Consider the following 23,033-nt stretch of genomic DNA (forward strand, 5'->3'; position numbering starts at 1 on the left):
CAGGGCACAGGTATGGCAGAGTTAGGAAGAAAAGCAAAGTGTTGTAACTTACACCAGGTCTTGAGGAGAGGCAGCTTCAGCTCACTTCTTCACCCCAGCTATAGGGACCAGGCACAGAGCAGTCACTCACGACAGGTATAAAGCAGCGTGGGAAAGAACTGAAGGATGAACCAAAACTGGAAAGGGCATGATGAACCAAAACTCTCAACTTTCTAATGCTGTCTTAGTTATGTGATCATTCCAGAGAGTTCCTAAACTGATGTCAGGGCTTGCAGCTCCGGAGTAATGGGCCAGGTACAGCAAAGTTAGGATACAGCCCATGGACACAAACCTGCACAGATGCACACTGTAACTCCTCACAGCACTGTTCCAACTGTTAAGGCAATTTAAAACCCAGAAGAATACACACCACAACTTTAACTTAATGGTAGTCTCTTGCCTTCCAGATGCATTATTTCCAGGACATTTCCTGTGCATTAGTCCTTACAATGGCACACAACACATCCTGGCCATCTTTTATTCCTCAGGTATTTTCCAGTTGGACTAACAAACAAACTGATCTGACGAGTTACCTGCTTCCAGCTGTTAGCAGCCTAGCAGAAATCAGCAGGAGAGTGAGCAACACGTTACCCTATTACCACTATTGATCCATCATCAATCCTCAGTGTGGGAAGGGGAGGAGCAGCTGGAGAGGCATTAAGCTGCTTGTCCAGGACAGCAAACCCTGAGTCACAGTGACAGCTTGTCCTTATGCTCTGCCTGTTACTCCCAGCTCCGCTCTGACAGTCCTGAGCAACTTCTTCCTAAACCCACAGAACAAAGTATTGCACTTTCTTTTGGCATATCATCACTGAAACCCTGATTCACAGGCTCAGGTGCTTTGACCTTGTCTGCTTGTACGCTTCTACATTCAGATCTTTAAATTAACCACCTAATTCCAGGGAACTGCTTTTAAATCCAGCCGAATGGGGCATGAATCTTGCTGAATGAGAAATGCAGGTCTCTGTAGTGAAATAGATTAAGCGCTGATACACTCCCCATTTTGTTTCAAGACTCCAGTTGCAATTGCCTGCTCTAATTTGAGATGGGAAGTCTCGCTATAGGGTAATTAAGCACTCGAGGAGCTCAGGAGAGCTGCCTGCCAGCACCTGGCAGTGGGATTCCCCTTCCAGAGGCACCTGCACTAAATGGTAATTCCTCCCCTCCATTTCCCACTTCACTCTCCAACGCTTCTCCCGGCGGCTCGGAGGAACAGATGGAGCAATCACCCTCCTCCTCTCCACAGTAGGGACCCCTGCTGCTACCCAGCGCCTTATGCAGTTGTAATACACATAATTAGGCAAATCAATGGACAATGCAGCATATTAGAGGAGGAGGAGTTACATCAAGGGAAAACACAAATCCCAATTTAGTTACTACAGGAAACGGGATATTTTTACACAGTTGCCAAAAACTGGGGGCACAAGATGAGAAGTAATCACAGCCCTGGCAGGTAGGGTGCTGCAATCAGGTCAGTACCTGGACTGTGTGGAGCACAGTTGAGGGGAGTTTGTTCTCATCTTGATATGCCTTGATTTATGCCTTAAACATCTCATTACCATTTACGAGTTGTACTCCCAAATCTATCACACGTCCATAATTAGAGAGAACGATGTTTACTGCCACTCACCCTACCACTGCCTCCAGACAGAAAAGCACAACTGCAGGTTGCAAAACGCTTGTTGCATGCAGCATCCCTCCCATCCCCTTCATGGAAAGCCAAAGCTCGCATGGCAGAGGCCGAGCACACACAGCTGCTGTCTCCTGACGAAAGTGGCTGCTGAACTTCCTCCTCCCATCGCTCCCCAGGCACAGATTTGTTTAAGGTCAATGCTGGCCCTGTGCTCCCTGCACAGCAGCTTCTCTCCTCTGCTCCTTCACTCCCTGCAGCTCCCACCCCATGAAAGGAGGTGGTGCAGACTCACCGCATCCAAGAGACAGAAGAGAGGTGTGAGAAGTAGAACAGACTGACATAAAGAGTAGGTAGGTGTGCTGCAGACACATGCCCTGTGAACAGGCAAAGCAGCAACAGGACTGATGTACAGAGGTACACCGAGAGCACCTTAGCACATGAGAAGCGGGATTCTGTGCTCAGAGTGGGGCTGTGCACAGGGAAAGCAAATCAGTGATGAGAAGGGGAAAGGCTATTAAATTTCTGGGCTCTTCAAAGAAGGTGCTCTGCCTGCCAAGAGGAAACCCCAGGGATCTGTTTCCAGTGCTAGAAGCAGTCTCGCACACACACAGTAGGTTTTATCCTCATCTCTTGACTCGAAGCAAGGCTATGCTTGGGGATCACCAGAGATCAGGGTCTATCCAAAAGACAACCACTGAAGCATTGCTCAAGTAGTGTGAGGCCTCACAGACCCCGCTGGGCAGAGGGCTAGGAGGTCTGCTTTACAGAGGTATCAATACACAGCAGAACAGGGAGCCAAGCCTTCACACACGCTTTTGTTGTGTTTTGTAAGAGGTTTCTGGCATCTGCTTTTGGCCAGGTTTCTCTAATTTTCAGGGATTCAGAGGAGCAGTGACTCCAGCTGGTGTGGCTGAGAACCACAGCTCCCAAGGCTCTGATGGCCTGCGGTCAGACACTGCTACTGACACATAGAGAGGTATTGAAGGATACATCACAAATCGTAGATTTTAGTCTCTTGCCCTTGCTCAGTCCAGGCCAATAGCAGTTTCCACTGCCAGATTTGAGCTGATTCCTTTTCAATGTATCTCTGTCATCCTTTTCCAAAGCCTGGACTTTCCTGAGCTAGGCCCGATACCCTTGTGAAACCAGGGAAAATGATTTGGAAGTCACTCAGAGCATCAACAGTAGAGAGAAGGACCAGGCACTGAGCTCCTGGGGTCACTGGTTAGTAAGGTTAGCACCTTGCTGACCTGAAACCTTCTGTCCTTTTCCATGCAAATCACTACGCAGCACAACCCGAGTAAACGAAGCGTGAAGCTTCTCCCACAGAGATGTTGGGGCAGAGCTGTCCTCCCCCATGGAACTCTGCCAACATCTTAGTCCTCACCTAAGGGACACAGCTTTTGTTCTTGTCCTCAAGCATCCTCGAAATGCCGCCAACTGTGCTCAATTGTACTGCAGCTTTTGAACAGGAGAGAACATTTAATGCAATGCAAACCAACATTACCAAACACATTTCAAGTATGATCTAAGTCAGGTCTCCATCTGCAGTTTTTGTGGAAGTGGTACTGTCACCTCTCCAAAACCTAAGGATATAAAAACAGCCTGATTTATGGGTACCACAATACTACAAACAAATTCATTGTGTCAGTGCAAAATCATGCCTCACACATGCCCACATAACCACAGGCTGCAGCCCACTTACCACTAAAAAAAGAGGGAAACAGACCCATGACAGGCTCAGAAAATACCTTAAAATTAGTGACTTGCTAACACAACTGACACCAATACCATTTGTTTGTGTGCTACAGAGGTGTAAATATCAGCCATTGCCAAAGCCTTAAGAAAAGCCTTAAGAGTTCCCATTAGCTATTTCCCTGGGTGCTGCACCCTGCTCACTGCAGACCCCCAGGGTGTGGAAACCAGATTTGCTCCATGTAAAAGCCCAAGTCCAACCACAGCAATTCCACATTCATTTTGCTCTCCCAGCTTATCTTCTCACAGTTTTGGAGTGCATTCTTGCTTATCTCAGAGACAAATGGCCTCCAAGGGGAGCTCTAAACAGCAGAGCTATTTATCTGTTTGACATGTGCTTCCCTGTTTGTTTTCTCCAGCCTTGAGACAGGAGGCTCAGGCTTTGACAATATTCAGCTGTGTCAATGGCAGAGGGTTGCTGGCTCCTTCGCTCAGTGCTGTGAATCAATTTCTTTGCCATATTTATCATTTACTGTAGTAAATCAAGTCTAATAGATGCTTTCTTCTTTTGATATAGAGCAAAGCCTTAGCAGACTTCAGAAAGCTGTTTGGAATTAAGAAAAGCTGGGGGGGTGTGGGAATATTTAATCAATTCAGCACTGTTTTTTGATTTGTGGAACATCCTGTGGGTCACCCTGTCCCTGTTGAAAAAAGGAGAAGACAATCAAACAGTTGTGTTTAGCTACTTCTGATTGTTTGCAGTTCTTACAGCACTGTATGGACAAGTGTCTCCCAAACACAAGTGCATCCACACTCTTTCTGAGCCAACTCCTGGATGCAAGGGCCTCCGTCCCTCTGCACATGCATCATGTCCTGCCAAGCAGCAGAGCCAAGGTTTGAGGGCACCGGAATCACCTTCCTTCGTCCAGGGCTCTGTTACACTTTGGCAGGTCAAGAGAGCAGGGCTGCCACCGAGAGCACAAACAGGTCCTGCAGATCCCTCTCAGCCATCCTTGGCAGGAGCAGCACTCCAGGCAGCAGAGAGGATGGAGAACAGACTCCCCTGCAATCTCAGGCATGAAGCCAGGTTGCTGCCATTTACTTACCCAGGGTTACTTACTCTCTGTAAGGACAGCTCACAAACATCTCTGCAAGGATGTGGGGCTAGGAAAGAGACCTTGCCTTCACCAGGGTCCGAGTAAGAGTGGAGATCGGTGCTGTCCCAGCGACAGTCTGCTGCAGTAGGGGAGTGCCAGGACATTAGCTGGAGCCATCTTCTCACAATCACCGTAGCTGGCTTCAGGGGAGCTCCACACCACTGACACAATGTAAGGTTGGGACAAAATGCTCTATTTAGCCCAAATCTCTAACATAAAGGTAACTGATTAATAACAAGACATTCAATAAACTGTATTCCCAGCTCTGCCTGATCTCTCTCCCAGAGCACTCCGTCCACCTCAGACAGCCCACTTTCCCCTCCTCCAGCAAAATGCCACAGCATTTCCCCCCTCAGGCTTAGATCACATTCCAACTTATTTTCAGTAGGAATTTTGTCCAGACACTGCAGTTCTGTTCCCTTCAGACTGTTTATGATGACAAGGAATAAAAGCCTTAAAACAAAGTACTGGCTGTGCTGTGAATAAGCTTGGGTGGATAAGGTGGGCAGGGGCACTAGAAAGGGAGAACTGTAAAACCAACAGAACAGACTACACGAGTTCCACATGTATGAACCAATTTCCAGCCTGGAAAAACTACGTAAGAACAATCTGTATAGATTCATCCAAATAGCTGCTCTACATAAATTTGACTCCCTTCTTACAGAACCCACAGGAGCGTAAAGGATTGAAGCATCAGGGGTGGTGGAGTTTGGGTGGGTATTTCCCCCCACAAGTGGTTCATGGATTCAGCAAGCCTCGGTTTTGCCTAAACAAGGTTGCAGAAGTAACCTTTTAGAATTGTCTCTGTGCATTCTTTTTGGGGAAGCAAAGCTGCTCTTTCACACAGACACTGCCCATCTGCGCACTCTGGGTGCGCTGGATAATGCAGCCACACATGACATTCTTGTCACCCAGTATGGAAGAACTTCCCACCCCACCACTACAAGAGTCACGTAAAAGTGCTGTTGATGGGTGTGTAACTGTTCACATTCATTATCAGCTCCACAACCACTAAGTGTGGAGTTCTGCAAAAAGGCAACGCTGAACATCAACAACTGGAGGAAAAGTGGAAGAAAGCTGGGAATGGGCCTGAGAGTACGCATCCCACAGCACGTTTCCCCAAGTGCAGATGTGCAGAGGAAGAGCAGGGCAGCAGCAGAAGGAAAGACAGGACACTGCAGATTTGCAGGAAACGAGCAGGCACCAGGATGTTTTCAGAGGCAGAAACAGAGCTCAGTTACCCAGGGTCTCAAAGGTGAGGACATCACTAGCAACAAAGTTAACATCTGTGTGCATTTACTGTGGCATCACATTGTATGGACACTGAAGATACACCCAAACGATACTCACACAGATGGAAAAGGCTCACTAATGGCATATAGAAAGCATGCTTCTAGGCACACAAAGAGCAAAAATATTAACTAAAGATGATGTCCTCACTCCAGAAGAGGCAGCCAGGCCTGCAAGTAAGAAGGTCTGTTGGAAAGAGCTCTCCTCAACAGTCTGCCACAAAATGGGAGAGCGAGGAAAGGAAAGAAGAAATAAAAAGTGCTCAAGAGCTGGGCTATTACAAATACCTATCAATTTTCACAACATGTATTCCCTAACTCACGCTGTATAGTTTCTCCAGCCCATGTTCAGCTGAAGGAAGTTTCAGAGTTCACACCTGTAATCTGGAGACAGTGGGAGGAGGGTTACTTTTTCTTAAGCACATTTCTCCCCCTCTCTCAGGCATATGCTGCATAATTGCAGCTGCAGTGTAGGTTTTATTGCTACCATTTAGAAGAGTAAGTGCTCACTGACACGCAAGATGGGAAAGGTTCCTCCCCTGGGGAACAGAACACAGAGACTGATTAAGCAACCGGTGGGTATTTAAGAACATAAAAAATATTGGCAGATCAGGGCTGCAGCTCTCACTGAACAGGAGCCGGCACAGGAACAGAGCGCGCCTGCTGCTTTCCAGCAGGGTGTAGCATTGGTGAAGAATAAGTCTTTAAGCTTAGGATTTTTATACACTTTTTAACAGCAAAAAGGTTGAAAAGTAATTACATTTGCTGCTCCAGGGGCACAAATCAGGGGCTCTTGCTCTGGCAGGCAGGTGAAGCAAACCTGGTGGTCCATGTCCCATCCTGTCTCCCTCCCAAATCCTTTTGTAGAGACTGAATAACAGCATAGAATTTGCAGCAGCCACCTGATTTCAGTAACTTATTTACAGTTAACAGAAATCAGCACAAAATATATCGACTGATTAGATTATTTTAACATTATAGAGACAAAAATGAGTCAGCCAAAGCTACATGAAACAGTGGTTAACACAGCTAGGTCTAGACAGTACTGGTTTGCTTTCAGTCCTATACTCAATTACTGTACCATGTTGTTTCTTCCATTTTGGCTAACATTACTGTGGTGATACCAAGAGTATACACAGAAAGAAACAAACAATTAGAATTCCTGGTTTTTGAAGAGCAGTAGTATCATTCACACATGGAAAGCTTTCAAAAAGCATAAAAGAATAAATACATAACAAAACTACTGAAATAATTGAAAAACTGCAGAAATATAAGCTATAACCCTTCTTATACTGATAAATTCCTTTATTTTGTACAAAAAATAGAAAATATACACTTAAAAATATTTTTCAACACTATTTAGGATTTTAAAGTTATGACAATTTTTTAAAGAGCTATGAAGCAAAATATCATAAACAACTTCATACAAACATAATGAGGATATTTTTCAAGTAAATGCCAACAGCTAAAGATAACTAAAATGATGCTACAAATCATTTCAATTGTATTTGATTAGGACATCATTCTACTACCCGATAAGCTTAATGGAAACTGTTTCTAGAAGTTTACTGAAATTACACATTCCCACATGTAGAGATCAAATGTGAGACTGAAAAAAATCTAACTATGAGGGTATCTATCATACAGTCATGTCAATTCTTTTCAAAGCAGTCTTGCCCTCCAAACTGTCAACACAACAAAGAAGAAAAATATCAGCTTCTTTCTGCAGCTCAAGATAGCCTTGGGAGCACCTCATTATAGCAACAAGCTGCATTGCTAGTGGGTCACACTGTGCTCTAACAGTCCTTTAGTCTTCATCTTCATTTGTGCCATGAAGAAAAAGCAATGGGTTTGCGTTTGAAGACACCTCTAAGTAATTTCCCTTCCCATCAGTATCTTCTGAAAGTCTGTCAGGTTCAGATACATGGTTTTCGTCTTGCTCCTCTAAAATGCAGCCCAGAGTAGCCGATCCTTCAGGCTGTTCTGAAAGTCTAATTGCAGTGTGCATTTGCTTTTCTAATTCCGCTATCAATTTTCCAGAAGGAGTTGTAGATCGCAAAGAAACCTTTGATTTTTCATCACTAACCTCAAATGTCGAAGTGTTTGTGCCCTGCCTTAATCCATTACAGTCAATAAGTGGAGCTGTCCTCTCCTCTTGAAGCGTGTCTTGTACAGAATTTATTTCCCCATCTTCACTGGTCGAGGACTCTGGCTCATCTGAATCAGAGCCTTCTGTCTCAGATGAAGTACTGCTTGATTCTTCAGAGTCACTTGTCTCCGACTCAGAGGAAGGCAGCTGTTGCCTGGAAACTCTGCCAGCAGCTTTTAACATGCTCTCTTCCTCTTGTACCAGCACTGCTGCTGCTTCCAGCTCTTCTAGTTCAAATCCTATGTGGGACTTAGTGAGCGTGGTTTTCTGCAAGGACTCAGAGAGTGCAGCCAACTTTTTTGACCTTTAACAAAGAAAAAGATACTTTACAAACAGAAGAACTTTACAAACAGAACTTTCCCATCTGATAATGAGAACACAAACCTTAAACATTCCTACTATTTGCTTGGTTTGCAGACAACTTTCTCCATCAATTATAATTGTAAAAGTAGATGCTAGAGAGGGGGGGAGATCAAAAGTATTCACAATTACTGTTATTTTGGGTAACCTTTTCCCACAAGGATAGCCAATAACCCACTGAAAGTCTATGGTGACACTTTCAGAAAAGACAGTGCTTCTTTGATGTTTCAGCAGTGCACAGCAAGGCAAAATAAACCTTTTCAGGAATGCTGATAGCATCAAATCCTGCAGTATTTGGCTTGCTGGATTAAGTTTATATACACCAATATGATCTTGTGTTACTACCCTTCCAGATATGTCTGTTAAATGCAGATGAACTGATAGAACATAACTGATCAGGTCCATCATGGTGATATATTCTCCTCCTTTCAAAGCTAGCTTGGTGCACCCATGATAGCAGGAGAGGTTCAGTGTTGTCTGTAGATATGCTCCCCCTTTCACGTATGACTCAGCTGAAATATAATTCAATAGAAATATCAGGAGCATTTAGATAAACACCTCTGATACAGTAGGCACGCTGCACCAGCTTCAGATCTTTGGTACAGCCAAACCCGTTTCCTCAGGTGTTTTTAAGTCGGCACAAGCTTTACCAGAAATGCGCATCATGGATTTATAAATAGAGAGAACAAGAAGTAAGAGAGTGCCTTGAAATGGGGGAGGGACAGAGGGGAAGGGGAGGGCAGAGGGAAAAAGGGGTATAAAATAACAAACATACATCCTGTTTCTTGTTGTAGAGTTTTGCCTCAGACTATCAATCAACTTTTCACCACTTCCTGCAACAGCAGGTCTACTGTAAATCCTGCAGTAACTGACTGGGTTTCATTTCCTCTGCCAAACCTGCTAACCTGCAAGGCATGACACACTGACACTGGAGCAAGTAGCTGATAATGTAATACATGACTCCTGCGAGGCAAAAGTTAAAGTGCTTGTTCTCTCAGTTGAACGATTTTAAAGATCTTTATATTCTATTTCCCAGGGGGCATAATTACTCAGTAGAACATAGACACGTCTTTTTTTTTTTCTCCTAAAGGAATTGTATTTAACAGTGGGGGAAGGGAAAGTCAATGCAGATTCTTTTTACAGAGACAGCATAACGTTTAATGCTAACCTTGGAATAAACCATCCTAAAACTTCCTTAGTTCAACCCATAGACTTAGAAAACTAAGAAATAAATAACTGTTTACCGGAAGTAACTGAAGCAACAAAGAGAAATTTCTGTTTCTAGGATTTTTCAATCTGAAGCTAAAAATTAAATCACAGCATCATCCCAGCAGCCTCCACTATAAACACGGGTACCAAATCTGAGAAAGCTGCTTACTTCACACTGTTCCAGTTTTTGCTGTTTGAGGATACATTTCCATTTTATTTTTGTCAAGAACTTGAAATTTTTCTTCAAAAGTTACAGAGAACTTGAGAAACTGCCAACCTAATTGGGAACACAGAAAGCATTCCCACTGTTCCATACGTGAAAAGAAGCCAAGTGATAAACAGAAAGGTTCATGAAGCGCTGCAGTAGGTGGTAACAAAGTAAGAGGCTTGCAGGGAAATTTGCTTCTTGAACACATTGGTGAGAAGCTGGTTTATATCCCAAATCGCATATTAATATCCTTTTCAAAAAGGATTTTGTGTTGCTTTTAAAACAGTTTGTTTCCTTCCTTCTAATTATACCTATGCATGCTCACTGGAGGGAAGGGATGTCATCCAGAGGGACACGGACAGGCTGGAGAGGTGGGCCAGTGTGAACTTCATGAAGTTCAACAACACCAAGTGTAATGTCCTGCATATAGGTCATGGCAATCCCAGGCACAAATACAGGATGGGGGCAGAATGGATTGAGAGCAACCCTGAAGAAGGAGGATTTCGGGGTGTTGGCTGATGAGAAAGAAGCTCAATATGAACTAGCAGTTGTGTGTTTGCAGCCCAGAAACCAACCATGTCCTGGGCTGCATCGTAAGCAGCAGACTGAGGAAGGGGATTCTCCTCTACTCTGCTCTTGTGAGCCCCCACCTGCACTCCTGCATCCAGCTCTGAGGCCACAATATAAGAAGCACATGGACCTGTTGGAGCAAGCCTAAAGGAGGCCATGAAGATGATAAGGGGGCTGAAGCAGCTCTGCTCTGGGGACAGGCTGCGAGAGCTGGGCTTGTTCAGCCTGGAAAAGAGAAGGCTCCAGGGAGAACTTTAAGCAGCTCTCAGTGCCTAAAGGGGCTGCAAGAAAGCTGGAGAGGAACATTTTTCAAGGGCCTGTAGGGACAGGATAAGGCGGAATGGCTTTAACCTGAGAGAGGGGAGACTGAAGTCAGATATTATGAAGAAATTCTTCCCTGTGAGGGTGCTGAGGCGCTGGCACAGGGTGTCCAGAGAAGCTGTGGCTGCCCCATCCTTGGCAGTGTTCAAGGCCAGGTTGGATGGGGCTTGGAGCAACCTGGTCTAGTGGAAGGTGTCGCTGCCAATGGCAGGGGAGTTGGAACCAGATGATTTCTAAAGTCCCTTTTAACCCAAACTGTTTTGTAATTCTGCGTGTGTGCACGTGTCCCCTTCCCCTGTGAGAGTTAATAATACGAAAGGACAACCCTTTTACTGTCCTACTGCCTGACTGTTCACAGGTACACAATGATCTTCAAAAGCTGAATGTGCCTTGTGACAGAGAATACTCTTTTGTACCCATTTTATATGTAGTTCATTGAGCAATTAACTGTAAGCACAACCATTTCCTCTAGCAATACATCTCCAGCTCCAGCCACCTCAGTCTCACCTACCTATTTTACTACTGCCATTATAGATAGCAAACAAACTTTGAAAGTGCTGTTTGTTCTCTCTCCTCTCCTGTCATGTCTGTCACTTTGTTTCCAAATCCTCTAGGTATTTTTTTATTTTTCCCTACTTCTGCTGTTCAGTTTTCATTAGTATTTTTCCCTGCTGGGTATTCTCAGTCCTTGAAATCACACCCTTAAAATCCTGTCCTCCTCTTTTACTGTTCTCTTATAATGCACTTAACATGTTAGATATAGAAACATGTCACATAACTGCATCAAGTATTAAGGAGATGTATGGCATCATGTATTTTCTGGCATTAATGAATGCTTCACTGCGCTCCATTTTGCTTAATGCCTAATGTTAAGGAAGAAAAAACAGTGATAGACTGATTTGACTCAACACACATTATGTTACTAAATTAGATGTGGTCCTACTGACAGATAAAAGAATGGCCTCTCTAAAGCAGCAAGTGTTTGATCACTATACACAAATGGGTTTTTATCAACGAGTTCAAAGAGAAGAAGTGAAAAGGCTGGTGCCTGACAGATACAGACATCAGTCCTACTGGGTAACTGTAAATCTGCAGAAGGAATTCTTAGCCTGAAAACCTTGGGTTAATTCCTTTGGTGTGATCAAAATACACATCAAAACAATGACAATAACTGATTTCATAAACCAATTGTGGCTTCCTTTTTTCCCCCAAAGGTTTTGATAGAACTACTGAGAGAGGACATGCTTTTTATCCTTACAAAGGATTACAGGAAAAAAAAAAGGCACTGATTAAACAGTCTGCCCTTCCCTTCTACCAATCACAGCACAAATGGATACTCTGCTTGGATGACTAAACGCCTGCAAAGGCCAACAATCCCATCTGCCCTCTTAACCTCCGTAACTGCCTTACTTCAACTCTCTCACACAGTGGTCCCACGGAGCAGTGTAACTGCCAAAACCATGCACAAGAATACATACAGTCCATGAACTACCAACCAGCATGTTTCAGGACAGGGGAAGAGAGGCAGGCCTTCTTTCTCTCTACACTGTCAATGTCCAACCACAGCAGGAATCTTCTAATAAACAATTTTTAAAATATATTTTTACCATTTTTCTTAGCTCTCAGCCACATCAGGTATTTGATTTATATAGCATGAAAGTCTCCTTTTCTGTTACTCAGATTTCTTAGTAGGCTACGTGTTTCTTCCCAACTTTCACTCTGGCCAGTAAGTCTCTTCCAGAGCTCAACATTTCAGTACTAGAAACAAACTCAAAACCTCATGTTCTTGAACAATTTATACATAAAAGCAGAAAACCCTACTTCCCAACTTTCAAATCTATTAAAAGGGAAAAAAGGATTACTTGAAGAACAGCTTGCTTCCCCCCGCTTTTCCCCTAACAGAATTAGAATTAGCTAGCTGTTCTCCTTGCTTAATAAGGTAATTACCTAAGATCAAGGAAAACAGAGTTTCAGGAGTGCATTTCACACCAGCCTTAAGAAAAGGTGGCAGCACTTTATGGACAAAACCCAAGGCAATCAACATAAAAATCAGAGCATGGAAATACTTTCAACACAAGAGTGTGGGTCTCTGAGCTAATGATTTCCTTAGCTGAAAGACAAGCAACAATTCAGGATACAGAAATGAGACACCAAAAATGAGATATTGTGTATTAGAGAGTTGCAGTAAACAGGTCCTGCTTTTTCCAAAATCTTCTGAGAAGTATTTTAGAAATTAGACAGCAAATACTTCAATTTTTCAAGTATGATTAATGGAACTGCACGATTATTTTCAGACATGCTCATTCAGTAGGCACATGTGTGGTAATGATATTGCATTATTATGGTGCTAGTGTTCTTACATAAACATGCATAATAAGCTTTAAAGGTGCTATACATGATAATTATTAGTTATCACGATATCAGTTGCTTAAGGAAAATGTTTACTTACAGGTTAAACTGAGCAAATGCATGTTTTGTTTAACATGTAACTCTGAGGAACAGACAGCAGCAGCTCAGGGCTTGCCCACATAGTCTGGAATTTAGATTTTCAGACAAAACTACTGTAGGCCTTGTCTAGGCACAGGAGAGAGTCCCTCCAATGTGTTAGAAGAAGGAAAAAAAAAAAATCTTGTTCCAGAGATCTCAGATTATAAAAGAGTAAAACTGGGGTTAAAAGAACAAATAATCACGAGATTTAGCAAATAAAGGGATACGGATAAAACAAGGGATAAAACAGAACTATAGCAACAGTGACTGACTGCAATGCTGAGACATAGGCAGCAGCCTGGGTGGGAGGACAGCAGGACACAACTTCTCCGGTTGAAGATTAATGCTTCTAAGAGCTTTGGTTCTACCTTCTGTTCCAAGGAATAAAGAAGGCACTAGAATCTGATGAATCAAGACAGCTCCTATCTCCAGAACACAGAGCTGTGAGAGAAAGATCTCACAGAAGACACATCAGGGATTTGATTGTTTCCAAGGAAGATTTAGCATGAGCTGGAAGGGAAGACAAAAAAGTCAACCTAGCTGCAGAAAGTAAAAAATAAATGCAGGTCTTGGGGGTACATCCAGCCACAAAAGCCACTTTCTTCCCAAATGTTAAAATAAGTAATCATGCTTCTGTGTACTATGTCTACCAGTCAACAGTAGTACTACAAACCAAAAGGGTTTTAAGAAGGAGTGTTAATGGACCAGGCCTTTCCATCTGCCTTACATCCAATTCTCTTGCTTTAGCAGTTTAATTATATTGAAAAAAGTAAGCAAACAAAACTCAGAGTACTTGAAAATATGGCAGCATTCTGTATGATTGGTGGCACTGCACACTCCATCACTGCATGGGAGTTATGTGTGTAAAACACTGCATAGAGTATTTGCAAACATGGCAGTAGACAGCCAAATTGGCAGCACAGTCTTTCAAAGCAGGAGTCAGTAATATTTCACCATGGAATGAAAAATGATGCTTTTTGCACAGGCACAAGCTCTAGCTTGCTTTTGTTTTGTAAACAATAGAAGGATTATTTCTACTGCCTCCTAAGTTTTCTGAAGTACACAGTGTAAACTAGGTGTAAGACATAGCAAAATACAACAGAACGTTCTCATTATCTCCCCCTGCTCAATCACAATCAAGTCAGGGTACAGTGTGCAAGTGCTGTCATGGCAGATTGAGCTGTTCTTGCCCAAACACAACACAAAAGAAAGCATGGGAACCTGTACATCTAAATCATTGCTAACAGCTTTGGTTACCAGCCTGGTGTTTGAATGTGACCTAACTGGTCCTGGAACCAAGGTGAAGCCTAACTAATCTTGGAGTCAACTTCAGTCTTGTCATTTTATGTTGTTTGAATGTGGTTAGGGCTATTCACTATGTTATAATAATAAGGATGCTGAGGAGGTACACTTCATTAGGAACTGTAGTGACAGGACAAGGGGTAATGGGTTAAAACTTAAACAGGGGAAGTTTAGATCGGATATAAGGAGGAAATTCTTTACTGTGAAGGTGGTGAGGCACTGGAATAGGTTGCTCAAGGAAGTTGTGAATGCGCCATCCCTGGTGGTGTTCAAGGCCAGGTTGGACGAAACCTTGGGCGAGATGGTTTAGAGCGAGGTGTCCCTGCCCATGGAAGGGGGGTTGGAAGTTGATGATCTTAAGGTCCTTTCCAACCCTAACTATTCTATGATTCTATGTAATGGGAATCAGTCCTCCATGCTAGCAGTGCTCTAACCTGGCCCTACAGGGCTGACAAGCCCTGTTTTAAGTGTAAACCACTTTAATTATCTTTATACCTTACAGGCAAGATAAACAAGTCTCCCAGAAACAGCAGATGCTCCAAGTGCAGACATGCCTTTGCAGTGTCATAGGTTCCACCTAATATGAAAATAGATCTGTCTTATTGTCAAGCAGCCATCTCCTGGTAGGCCTACAATTCCTTGAGATGCATTCAAATACCAACTAGCCGGATGCTGCGCCAGTCAGCAGGGCTGATAAATATAAAAATGGCAGCTATTTAACTTAGCTCCACTCAGCAAGAGCTCTTGGCAAGCAGAATCCAGCCAATAGTGAAGTTGTTGCGTTAAGCAAAAGGCTTTTTGTCTGTGGGATCACAAGGTTTTCTCAACTGCCTTAGTTTTATGTATTTACTGAATGAGAAGCTACCAAATTTAAGGAGAAAGCATCAGTCTATAATTAAACTACCTTTCTCAACAAGGCCTGACAAAACTCAGACTTACATGAGGCAAAGTTTCACAGACACCCTCTTCTTGGATAAATCAGATAAGAGTATAACCACTTTAAATGCATTCCAAATAACATACCTGGCAGCATTGCTTACAATTTCCCACAATTATTCTTTTAGCCAGAGGTATCATAAGTATTAGGACAATTCCAGAGTTAGTATCTGATACATCACCAGATAGTTTCCCTAAGTAGAACCTCAGCAGTTCAGATACAGAGAATGTGTAAATTTAGTATCTGCAAGACACTGAAATGACAAACTATAAGGGATAATGAAATCTGCCTTGCCACAAGACTTGTTGAGGACAGGCTGCAATAGGACCTGGCTAATATTTCTGCATGGACTGTCACTGGTGACCAAAAGGGGACCTGCAAAAGGGGCAGACTCTCCAGACCCTTCAGATCATCTTATTTTTCCCCTGCCCAGAGTGGTTCTTGCTGGATTCTATCCATCACTGTCTGCCCACGCACAAGGGGTACCAAGAAACACTGTTCAGTGTTCAGTCCCTTGATAATGCCAACATTAACTTCTCACGGGAACTCTGTCATGATCTTGATGAAAATCAATAATCCTATGGCAGTAAGTCTACTACTTAAGCTCTCTCAAAGCAGAAGGCACAGCCAACCATGATACCAAAAGATAAAACATAAGCTCATACAAGAATGACACAGCTGACAAAGCATCCAACTATGCTTAAATATACTTGAGAGGAAAATAAATTGCTCTTCCATCTCAAACCCAGATGTCCTCTCTAGTTCTGCACAGCTGCTTGAGCAACCAAACTGATGAGCTTTGGGAACGACTCCTGAAGTGAGCAGTTGCCTGTTAGGCAACACTCTAAGTCACTGGAACAGCATATTCTGACACTCAGAGGTGGAAATAACGTGAGGGAAGACACAGATGCTCTCAAACTGCAATAATGTAACTTCTGTTCTTTAAACCAACAGTAAGTAGCGTGCTTCCTTCAGAAAGGCACCTAACAAAGCCAAGCACCCCTCCACACTTGACATACAGCTTCAAACAGCTAGAAAGAAGAAAACAATTCACTGATTGAATTCTTATGACATAGAATTGAAAGGCAATTTGATTTTAATAAAATATTCAAGACTTGAAAAAGTCTAGGTTTGATCAACCCCGACTGGTAAAACACAGAAGCAACAATGGTGATGGCACTGAATGCAAAAGCAGACTTCATTAATGTAGAAACATCTGAAGTCAACATGCACAAAAAAAAGCACAAATGACTGAATAATAGAATTAGGTAAAAAAGAAAAAAAATATGTATCTTCCAGTTCAGAAAAGAATCTTCACAAATGGACATTCAGCTGCAATAATGAGAAACTCATCACACTAAACACATCATCCATTTGACAAAACTACTCTTTAGAAGTCATGGGTTACAAAAGAACATGAGCTTCAGAGTCTGTCTGGAGATAAGAGGCTAAGATTCAATTATACCTTTTAGCATGTGTTTTACAGGAGATGCTGTATTTCACCATTTTTATTTCACTTTCAAGGTTACTCTGAAGGAGTGCTTCAAATCGTACACTAATCCATGACCTCCAACCATAGTGAAGTAGTTTTGAAAAAGTAAGCTCAGGATCAATGAACTAAAATGCTCCAAATTAAGTTCCAAAAGAAATGCACAACAGAAAGCCTGTAGTCTTGGTGCTAACAAACAGTGACAACCACTTTGCCTATCTGCATACAGTGTGCATTACATATTATGACAAGGAATGTAACCGCACACTCATTTTAGTGCAAAGTACCTCATACACACCTTTACCCCATTCCTCACAAGCTTGGGGAAACTTTTATTTCATCTGGCCTCTGGGAACACAGTTATTCTCTATGGTGAAACATGGCTACAATGTAACAAAGCGTAACAATACTACCATGAAGATTAAGGCATGAGGTGGAAAAGAAAATACACATGGCAGCTGAAACACAGGGCAACCCTTTCACTGAAAGAAAAGGCCCTCATTCAGAAGAGCACAGATAATACTCCTTTATACCTGCACCATGAACAGAAAATGCCATACGGTTATAAAGAACAGAAAAGTCTAAAACCTATTTGACACCCCTATTCAAAAAAGGCACCTCTAGCCACAAAGTTCATTATTCCATCAATCAAACAGAAAGATGAACATGCAACATTTACTAAGTCACTTTCCAGCCTTCATTAGCTGGTTAGCTCATCATAATCCTACCTGTCTTATGACATCTGAAAGAATCACAGAATAGGGAGTACATTAACAGAGAGGAACACAAACAGCACCACTCAACAGTTTCACATGCTTAGTTTATTATACATTTTTATAGTAAGCAGCAGAACCACTAACTAACTCTGTTAAAATCTCATTAGCTCTGATCAATGAGTAAGGAAGATAAGAACAAAGCTGAATTCAATGTGTTAGTGAAGGAGAAACAGAACCATTTTCTTCAGGAGTCAGGTAAAAATGGACCTAAACTTTAACTAATCTTCTACATTATCCGCAGCAAGAAAAGAGCCAGATGAGTGTAAACACAACAGAAATAATGCAACATTTGTTCACATGATGTAGTACTAGATTAACCACTGTCCTCATAGGAAAGAAACACACACACACCACTAATGTCTGCTTCATTTCTACACTTCCTTATGAAAAGCCAGCTGCTAAAATAGTATGTGCTCAGTCTATTCAAGGTATTTGATGTAACTGCAGGTAAGAACTCATTCTTTCCACTTCTCAAGAGGATGGATTCTGCTTTTTAGCCTGAATAGCTCAGGTATATATACGTTTATACTGTTGATGTCTATAGTATTATTTCCTTTCTAACAACTCTTGGAAACCAGGCTACTTCAATCAAATTTAAGAGCAACTAGAGTTTACGATCTTCAAATTCCTACATATTTGATGAAAATAAGCAGATGTATAAATAATGACCCTCATAAGAAAAGACAAGCAGAACACAGCTATCATGTATTAGCTTGCTAAGAAGCGATGACATGCACACATTAAACATGATCAGTGCTAAAACCAGCCACTGCTTATAATGCCCCTTGCCTGGTAGAGGTGTCAGACAGTGTGGTGAAGAGATTAGGGCACAAGGCTTGGGTTTTTAGAAGTACATGGCATCTTTTTTTGCTCCCTCCCTTGTAGACATGAGACAAAGTGGGGACTGGAAAAGTGTTAACGCCACACAAAATATTTATCTTAAACATAGGAAAACCACACTATAAAAAAAAAAAAGAGAGCACTGAGTTCAGAAAGAAGTCAGGAAAATACCTCTTCCTGTAAGCAAGATGCCACCATTTCAAATTGACAGGATTAGAAGAGCAGAAATCCAGTATAAAAAGACTATTTCTAACAAGAGAAACCTACCACTTATCTTCAGGTGACAAAAAGCAGCTCTGCGCCATACGCTAATGTGGAAGAACCCAGTGGGTTTAAGGGGAACATAAGATGCTTTCATCTTGAAACTCTGGCTTTTAAAAAGCATTAAATGAATTCTGAAACTAAGAGAATGATATACTTACACTTCAATCCAACTTGCAGCCTTGTAAACATGAACTGCTATCTACATAGCTTAAAGTATTACAGTTTGTTAACCATAAATCAAATATAAAGCACAGCACCATCGTTTCAATTTAAGTGACTCCTTTTATGTTAATAAGTCTGAGTATTTCAAGTGACTTTCCCTCCGTATTTATTCTGAAATTCCACATACTTCTTTCATACTGATCTAAATATTGCATGAGTTGAACTTCACATTTATAAATATTTAAAAAAAAAAGATGAAGCTTTCCAATATAACATCTTACTTTCATTACTTGGTCTTTTTGATAAGTTGAAACCAAACTTTTATAATCACAGATTATAAAAGAAATCAAGTACAGCTTAGTTATGGAGCTGATCCTATGAAAATATTCGTAAAAGAAAACAAGACTTGGAATTAATATTGGACTATAAGAAGAATCCGAATAGTATTTATGTTTTAGGAATACTTTAACTGAGCTCAGAAGTAGCTCAGTGTTGCCAAAATAGCTTCAGAAAGTTGCAGCCAGTCCAAACATTCAACAATGGCACAGCTTCCAAAGCCATATATGATAAATACAAATAATGAAAGATGAATAGATAACTCACCACAATACAGTGAGAAAGGAGCAGATTTTATACCATGATAGAAAGTATTGGCTACGTTACAGAAACTGAACACTGACAATTTTTCTACATTAGCCCTGTCTCCCTCAAATTTCTTAACTGGCATTACCTAGAACTTGGTCTTCGCCATCACTGCTGGTGATCCAGAAGCAGCACTGTTAATACTGTAAATTATACAATTTGTATTACAGTATGGGAATGAAAGGTACTCACACAAAACAGTGCAGAAAATGTGAATTTCAGTGTCAGGATAATGCTACTAAATTCATGTATTACAAAAATAACAACAAGGACAATGGACAGGCTTAAAGGCACAATAACAAACGCATTACTCCAACATGATCCTGCCCCTTTACAATGGAATTTAACCCCCAAACAACAGAAGTCCTAGTCAGGTTGATCAGTTTTAACTCCAACGCTGCTCCATTGCTTCTGACTGAGGCCATTAACATTTGAAGGGAGAACACCACCTGCAGCCTTCCCACGCACAATCCATTTTCAACTCACATAACCCGAACGTAACAAGACGCTGTATCTGAGCATCCTGCAAACTCCTGTCAGGAAATCAGATTTTTTGCAAGGCCATAAACTGAATGGCCTGTTCCCATCCTCTCACTCCACACCCTGCTGTGTTTGTAGGACACCCACTATCAGATACTCTAGTGGATGATCATGCCCCTTATGAATAACAGTTACTAATAGTAATAATAATAGCACCACCCCCCACTGAATTGGCTGCAGATCTGTCTTCCTGACCACAACAGGACAACTTGCAGGCCATGGCCCAGTTCTCGCAAGGAGATGTTCCCAGGGAATAGTGGAGAGCAGACATTAGGCCAGAGGCTAAGTTACCATCTCATTCCACACTTGTCTCCTCTCTCATTCTACCCCTGTTCTGTCTTGAGATTCATGGGGCAATCACTGCAAGGGGTAGGTAGAAGAGACCAAGCAAGCTACTGACAAGGTTAGAAACAAACAGGAAGACATTATCAGCCTGCAGATCAGTTTTCCACTTTGATCACAGCTGTACACTCCACCTGCTTAGAGGCAACAACCACACAAGCTCATCCTTCCCCTAGTCAAAACAGAAGAGGAGTCAGCTGAGATGTGCTACTGAAAAGACATGACACAGATCACTGACCCTTCTGCAGCCATAGAGGAACTGCCTCCCAACAACTTTGGAAAATCAAAGCAGTAGCCTGAGGGGGGGGGAAAAATGGCTTTCTTCTTTGCCTTCTCTAGCCACAGCAAGGTGCACTCAGACACAGCCTGAAGGAGTATGAGCTATAGAAAAGCAATGGAATAAATAGGAAAAAAAACAACAGAGGAAAGACATCAAAGGAAACTGCAGCTAGCAGCTGGGAGGAGAGATTAAATCCCTTGTTAAAAATCCATGTTTTACAGGGCTTGCTAAAACATATATAAAGGGGAACTTCTGGTATTACATCCACCTGTCTATCACCTTTTTCAGCCTTCAGGGCTAACAATGTTTTCCTTTAAGCCTCTTAAGTCAGCGTATTACATTACTTGGGTATTGTTATTTACAAAGTGCTCTACATGCACCTACTGCTTTACAGACAATTGAAGTGACAGCTCAGGCCTTAAATAAGATGCAACATTTAATGTGAGGCATGCCAGCTCAGGATGACAGTAAACAAAAAGAAGCTGTATTAAAAACATGCATCAAAACAATGAAACAAGCGACATACAATGTGCTTGCAAATTATTAGTTGCTATTTTTAAATCAAAGAATGGAGATCTAAGGATTAAGAGCAGATGATTTGGGATGAAAATAATAAATCTGGGCACCAACATCCTACGTACTGTTTGATAGATTGGTAAACCCTTATTTAAGTTTTAAGGAAAATGATAGCATTTCCTGTTGTAAGACTAGAAAAGCCTGTTTTAGTAACATAATAAATTACACAGAATCTCAAATACTTTCTGCACCAGACCCATAGCTAGTGCTGGAATCACGAGGGTTTTTTTAGCTAGGCTATCTTGGTGGAAACAAGTAAGACAGTACAGAACTACCCAACATCCAGGGGAGAATGAGCCACCTCGTAATTCCTCTTCACTAGGAAAACATGAAATCTTATTGCTGCCTGAATTTTTCCCGTTTCCTGTTCAACTACATGGATTTTATTTGTAGTTCTTTTTTGTTATACTAAACAATGGCTAAGAACTGAAATCCATATCCCATCATGTCTGCAGACAAGTCCAAATCAATCTTTAACTTTCTTACCAATGAACTACTGAGTTCATTGGGTCTCTTGCTGTAACAGGTCATTCAGATGTGTACATTCATGGAACCTTTCTTCCCCAGATTCTCTCATTTTTTCAACATCTTTTGGAACAGACACTAGAATTAGTCTGTGGTTTAACACAGTCTCAGAAATCATCTATTTTAAGTCATGCCACTTCCTTCTCCTAAATGATACTACTCTGCTTTTTCAGCTCAAGATTGCACTCACCTTCTTACCTCTTCAGAGATAAACAGGTGATCAGATTCAAACCATTCCCAAGCACAGCTCAGCCTATTTTGCTAGAGCCGCTGCTCTCAACTGTCTTGTATTCTCCAATGTATAACTGTGATCTACAATCTTTTATTGTGAATATGCCATCTTAAACATGGCTGTATTAAAATGCACATTGTTCAATTGCACGTTGCCTGTGCAATTCATTTTCTACTTTCAACTAAATAAAATTTAGTATCATAATTTTTTATTTAAAAAGACATATACTGTATTTTCTTACAGACTGCTAAAGATATTGGACAGCACTCACAGAGACTCTGAAAACAATGGACTATCTTAAGTTTACATAGCAACAAAAGCCTGCCTTTTTACAGGCTTTTTTCATTACCCCCCCTTCCAGTGTTACCTAGAACACTGACATATTAGTAACTCCTACAGTCGGTGGTATGTAAACTGAAATATGCATAAAATGAACCTCCAAGAGAACATTTGAAGTGGCCACTGCCATTATTGGTAAAAACTCAAAAATCAGCTGGGACATCTGAAAGTTAATACAGCACTGTAGGCCACCAAAGAAGTGAATGAAAAGCAAACCTAATGTGGCATGATTACTCAAGGTAGTAAGCAAACATACTGCTGCATGCTGAACTAGCTGCCAGCAATAGTAATGCCAGTTTGTAAAGCCTGCCAAGAAGGAATTACAGTAATTACAGCAAGTCATCACAGGACAGTAAGAGTGAAGCAAGACAACCAGATAAAACACAGCTTTCTTGCTGTGTTTATGGAAAAAATGTGACCACAAGTAGCACCACGATTTTCTGGTTTATCCCTTTTACCTGCGTGGCTCTTACTAAGATGAAACAGCAAAGGAAACAGCCTTCAAATCAAAAATCTCCAACCACCACGAAGTTGGTTTGCAGGCGGTGGGGCAGGGAATTAAGTGGCTCCAGTGTATCCACAATGACAATACTACTGAAGAAGCATATTCAAAAATATAATCCTCTAACTACAAGACAGACTGAAATAATGGATTTTGTGATGGTGGCAA

The 23,033-nt window shown here is 41.8% G+C and overlaps 1 protein-coding gene across 2 annotated transcripts in view; it reads right to left on the reverse strand.

Moving 5' to 3' along the window:
• Positions 1 to 7,201: 7,201 nt before the first annotated feature.
• Positions 7,202 to 23,033, reverse strand: part of SHQ1 (SHQ1, H/ACA ribonucleoprotein assembly factor) — a 50,079-nt gene continuing 34,247 nt past the window's right edge. Inside the window, exon 12 of one of the 2 annotated variants that reach the window (XM_061362105.1) lies at positions 7,202 to 8,266. In XM_061362105.1, the coding sequence (XP_061218089.1) occupies positions 7,621 to 8,266 (646 nt within the window). In that variant the 3' untranslated portion in view covers positions 7,202 to 7,620. The remainder of the gene's footprint in view (positions 8,267 to 23,033) is intronic. The other variant, XR_009726774.1, reaches the window with a different exon arrangement.

The sequence above is a fragment of the Neopsephotus bourkii genome, unplaced genomic scaffold (assembly GCF_033783945.1).
Source record: "Neopsephotus bourkii isolate Nb327-2 ecotype Australia unplaced genomic scaffold, CSIRO-AGI_Nbou_v1 NB_1080, whole genome shotgun sequence".
In the NCBI taxonomy this organism is placed as follows: Eukaryota; Metazoa; Chordata; class Aves; order Psittaciformes; family Psittacidae; genus Neopsephotus; species Neopsephotus bourkii.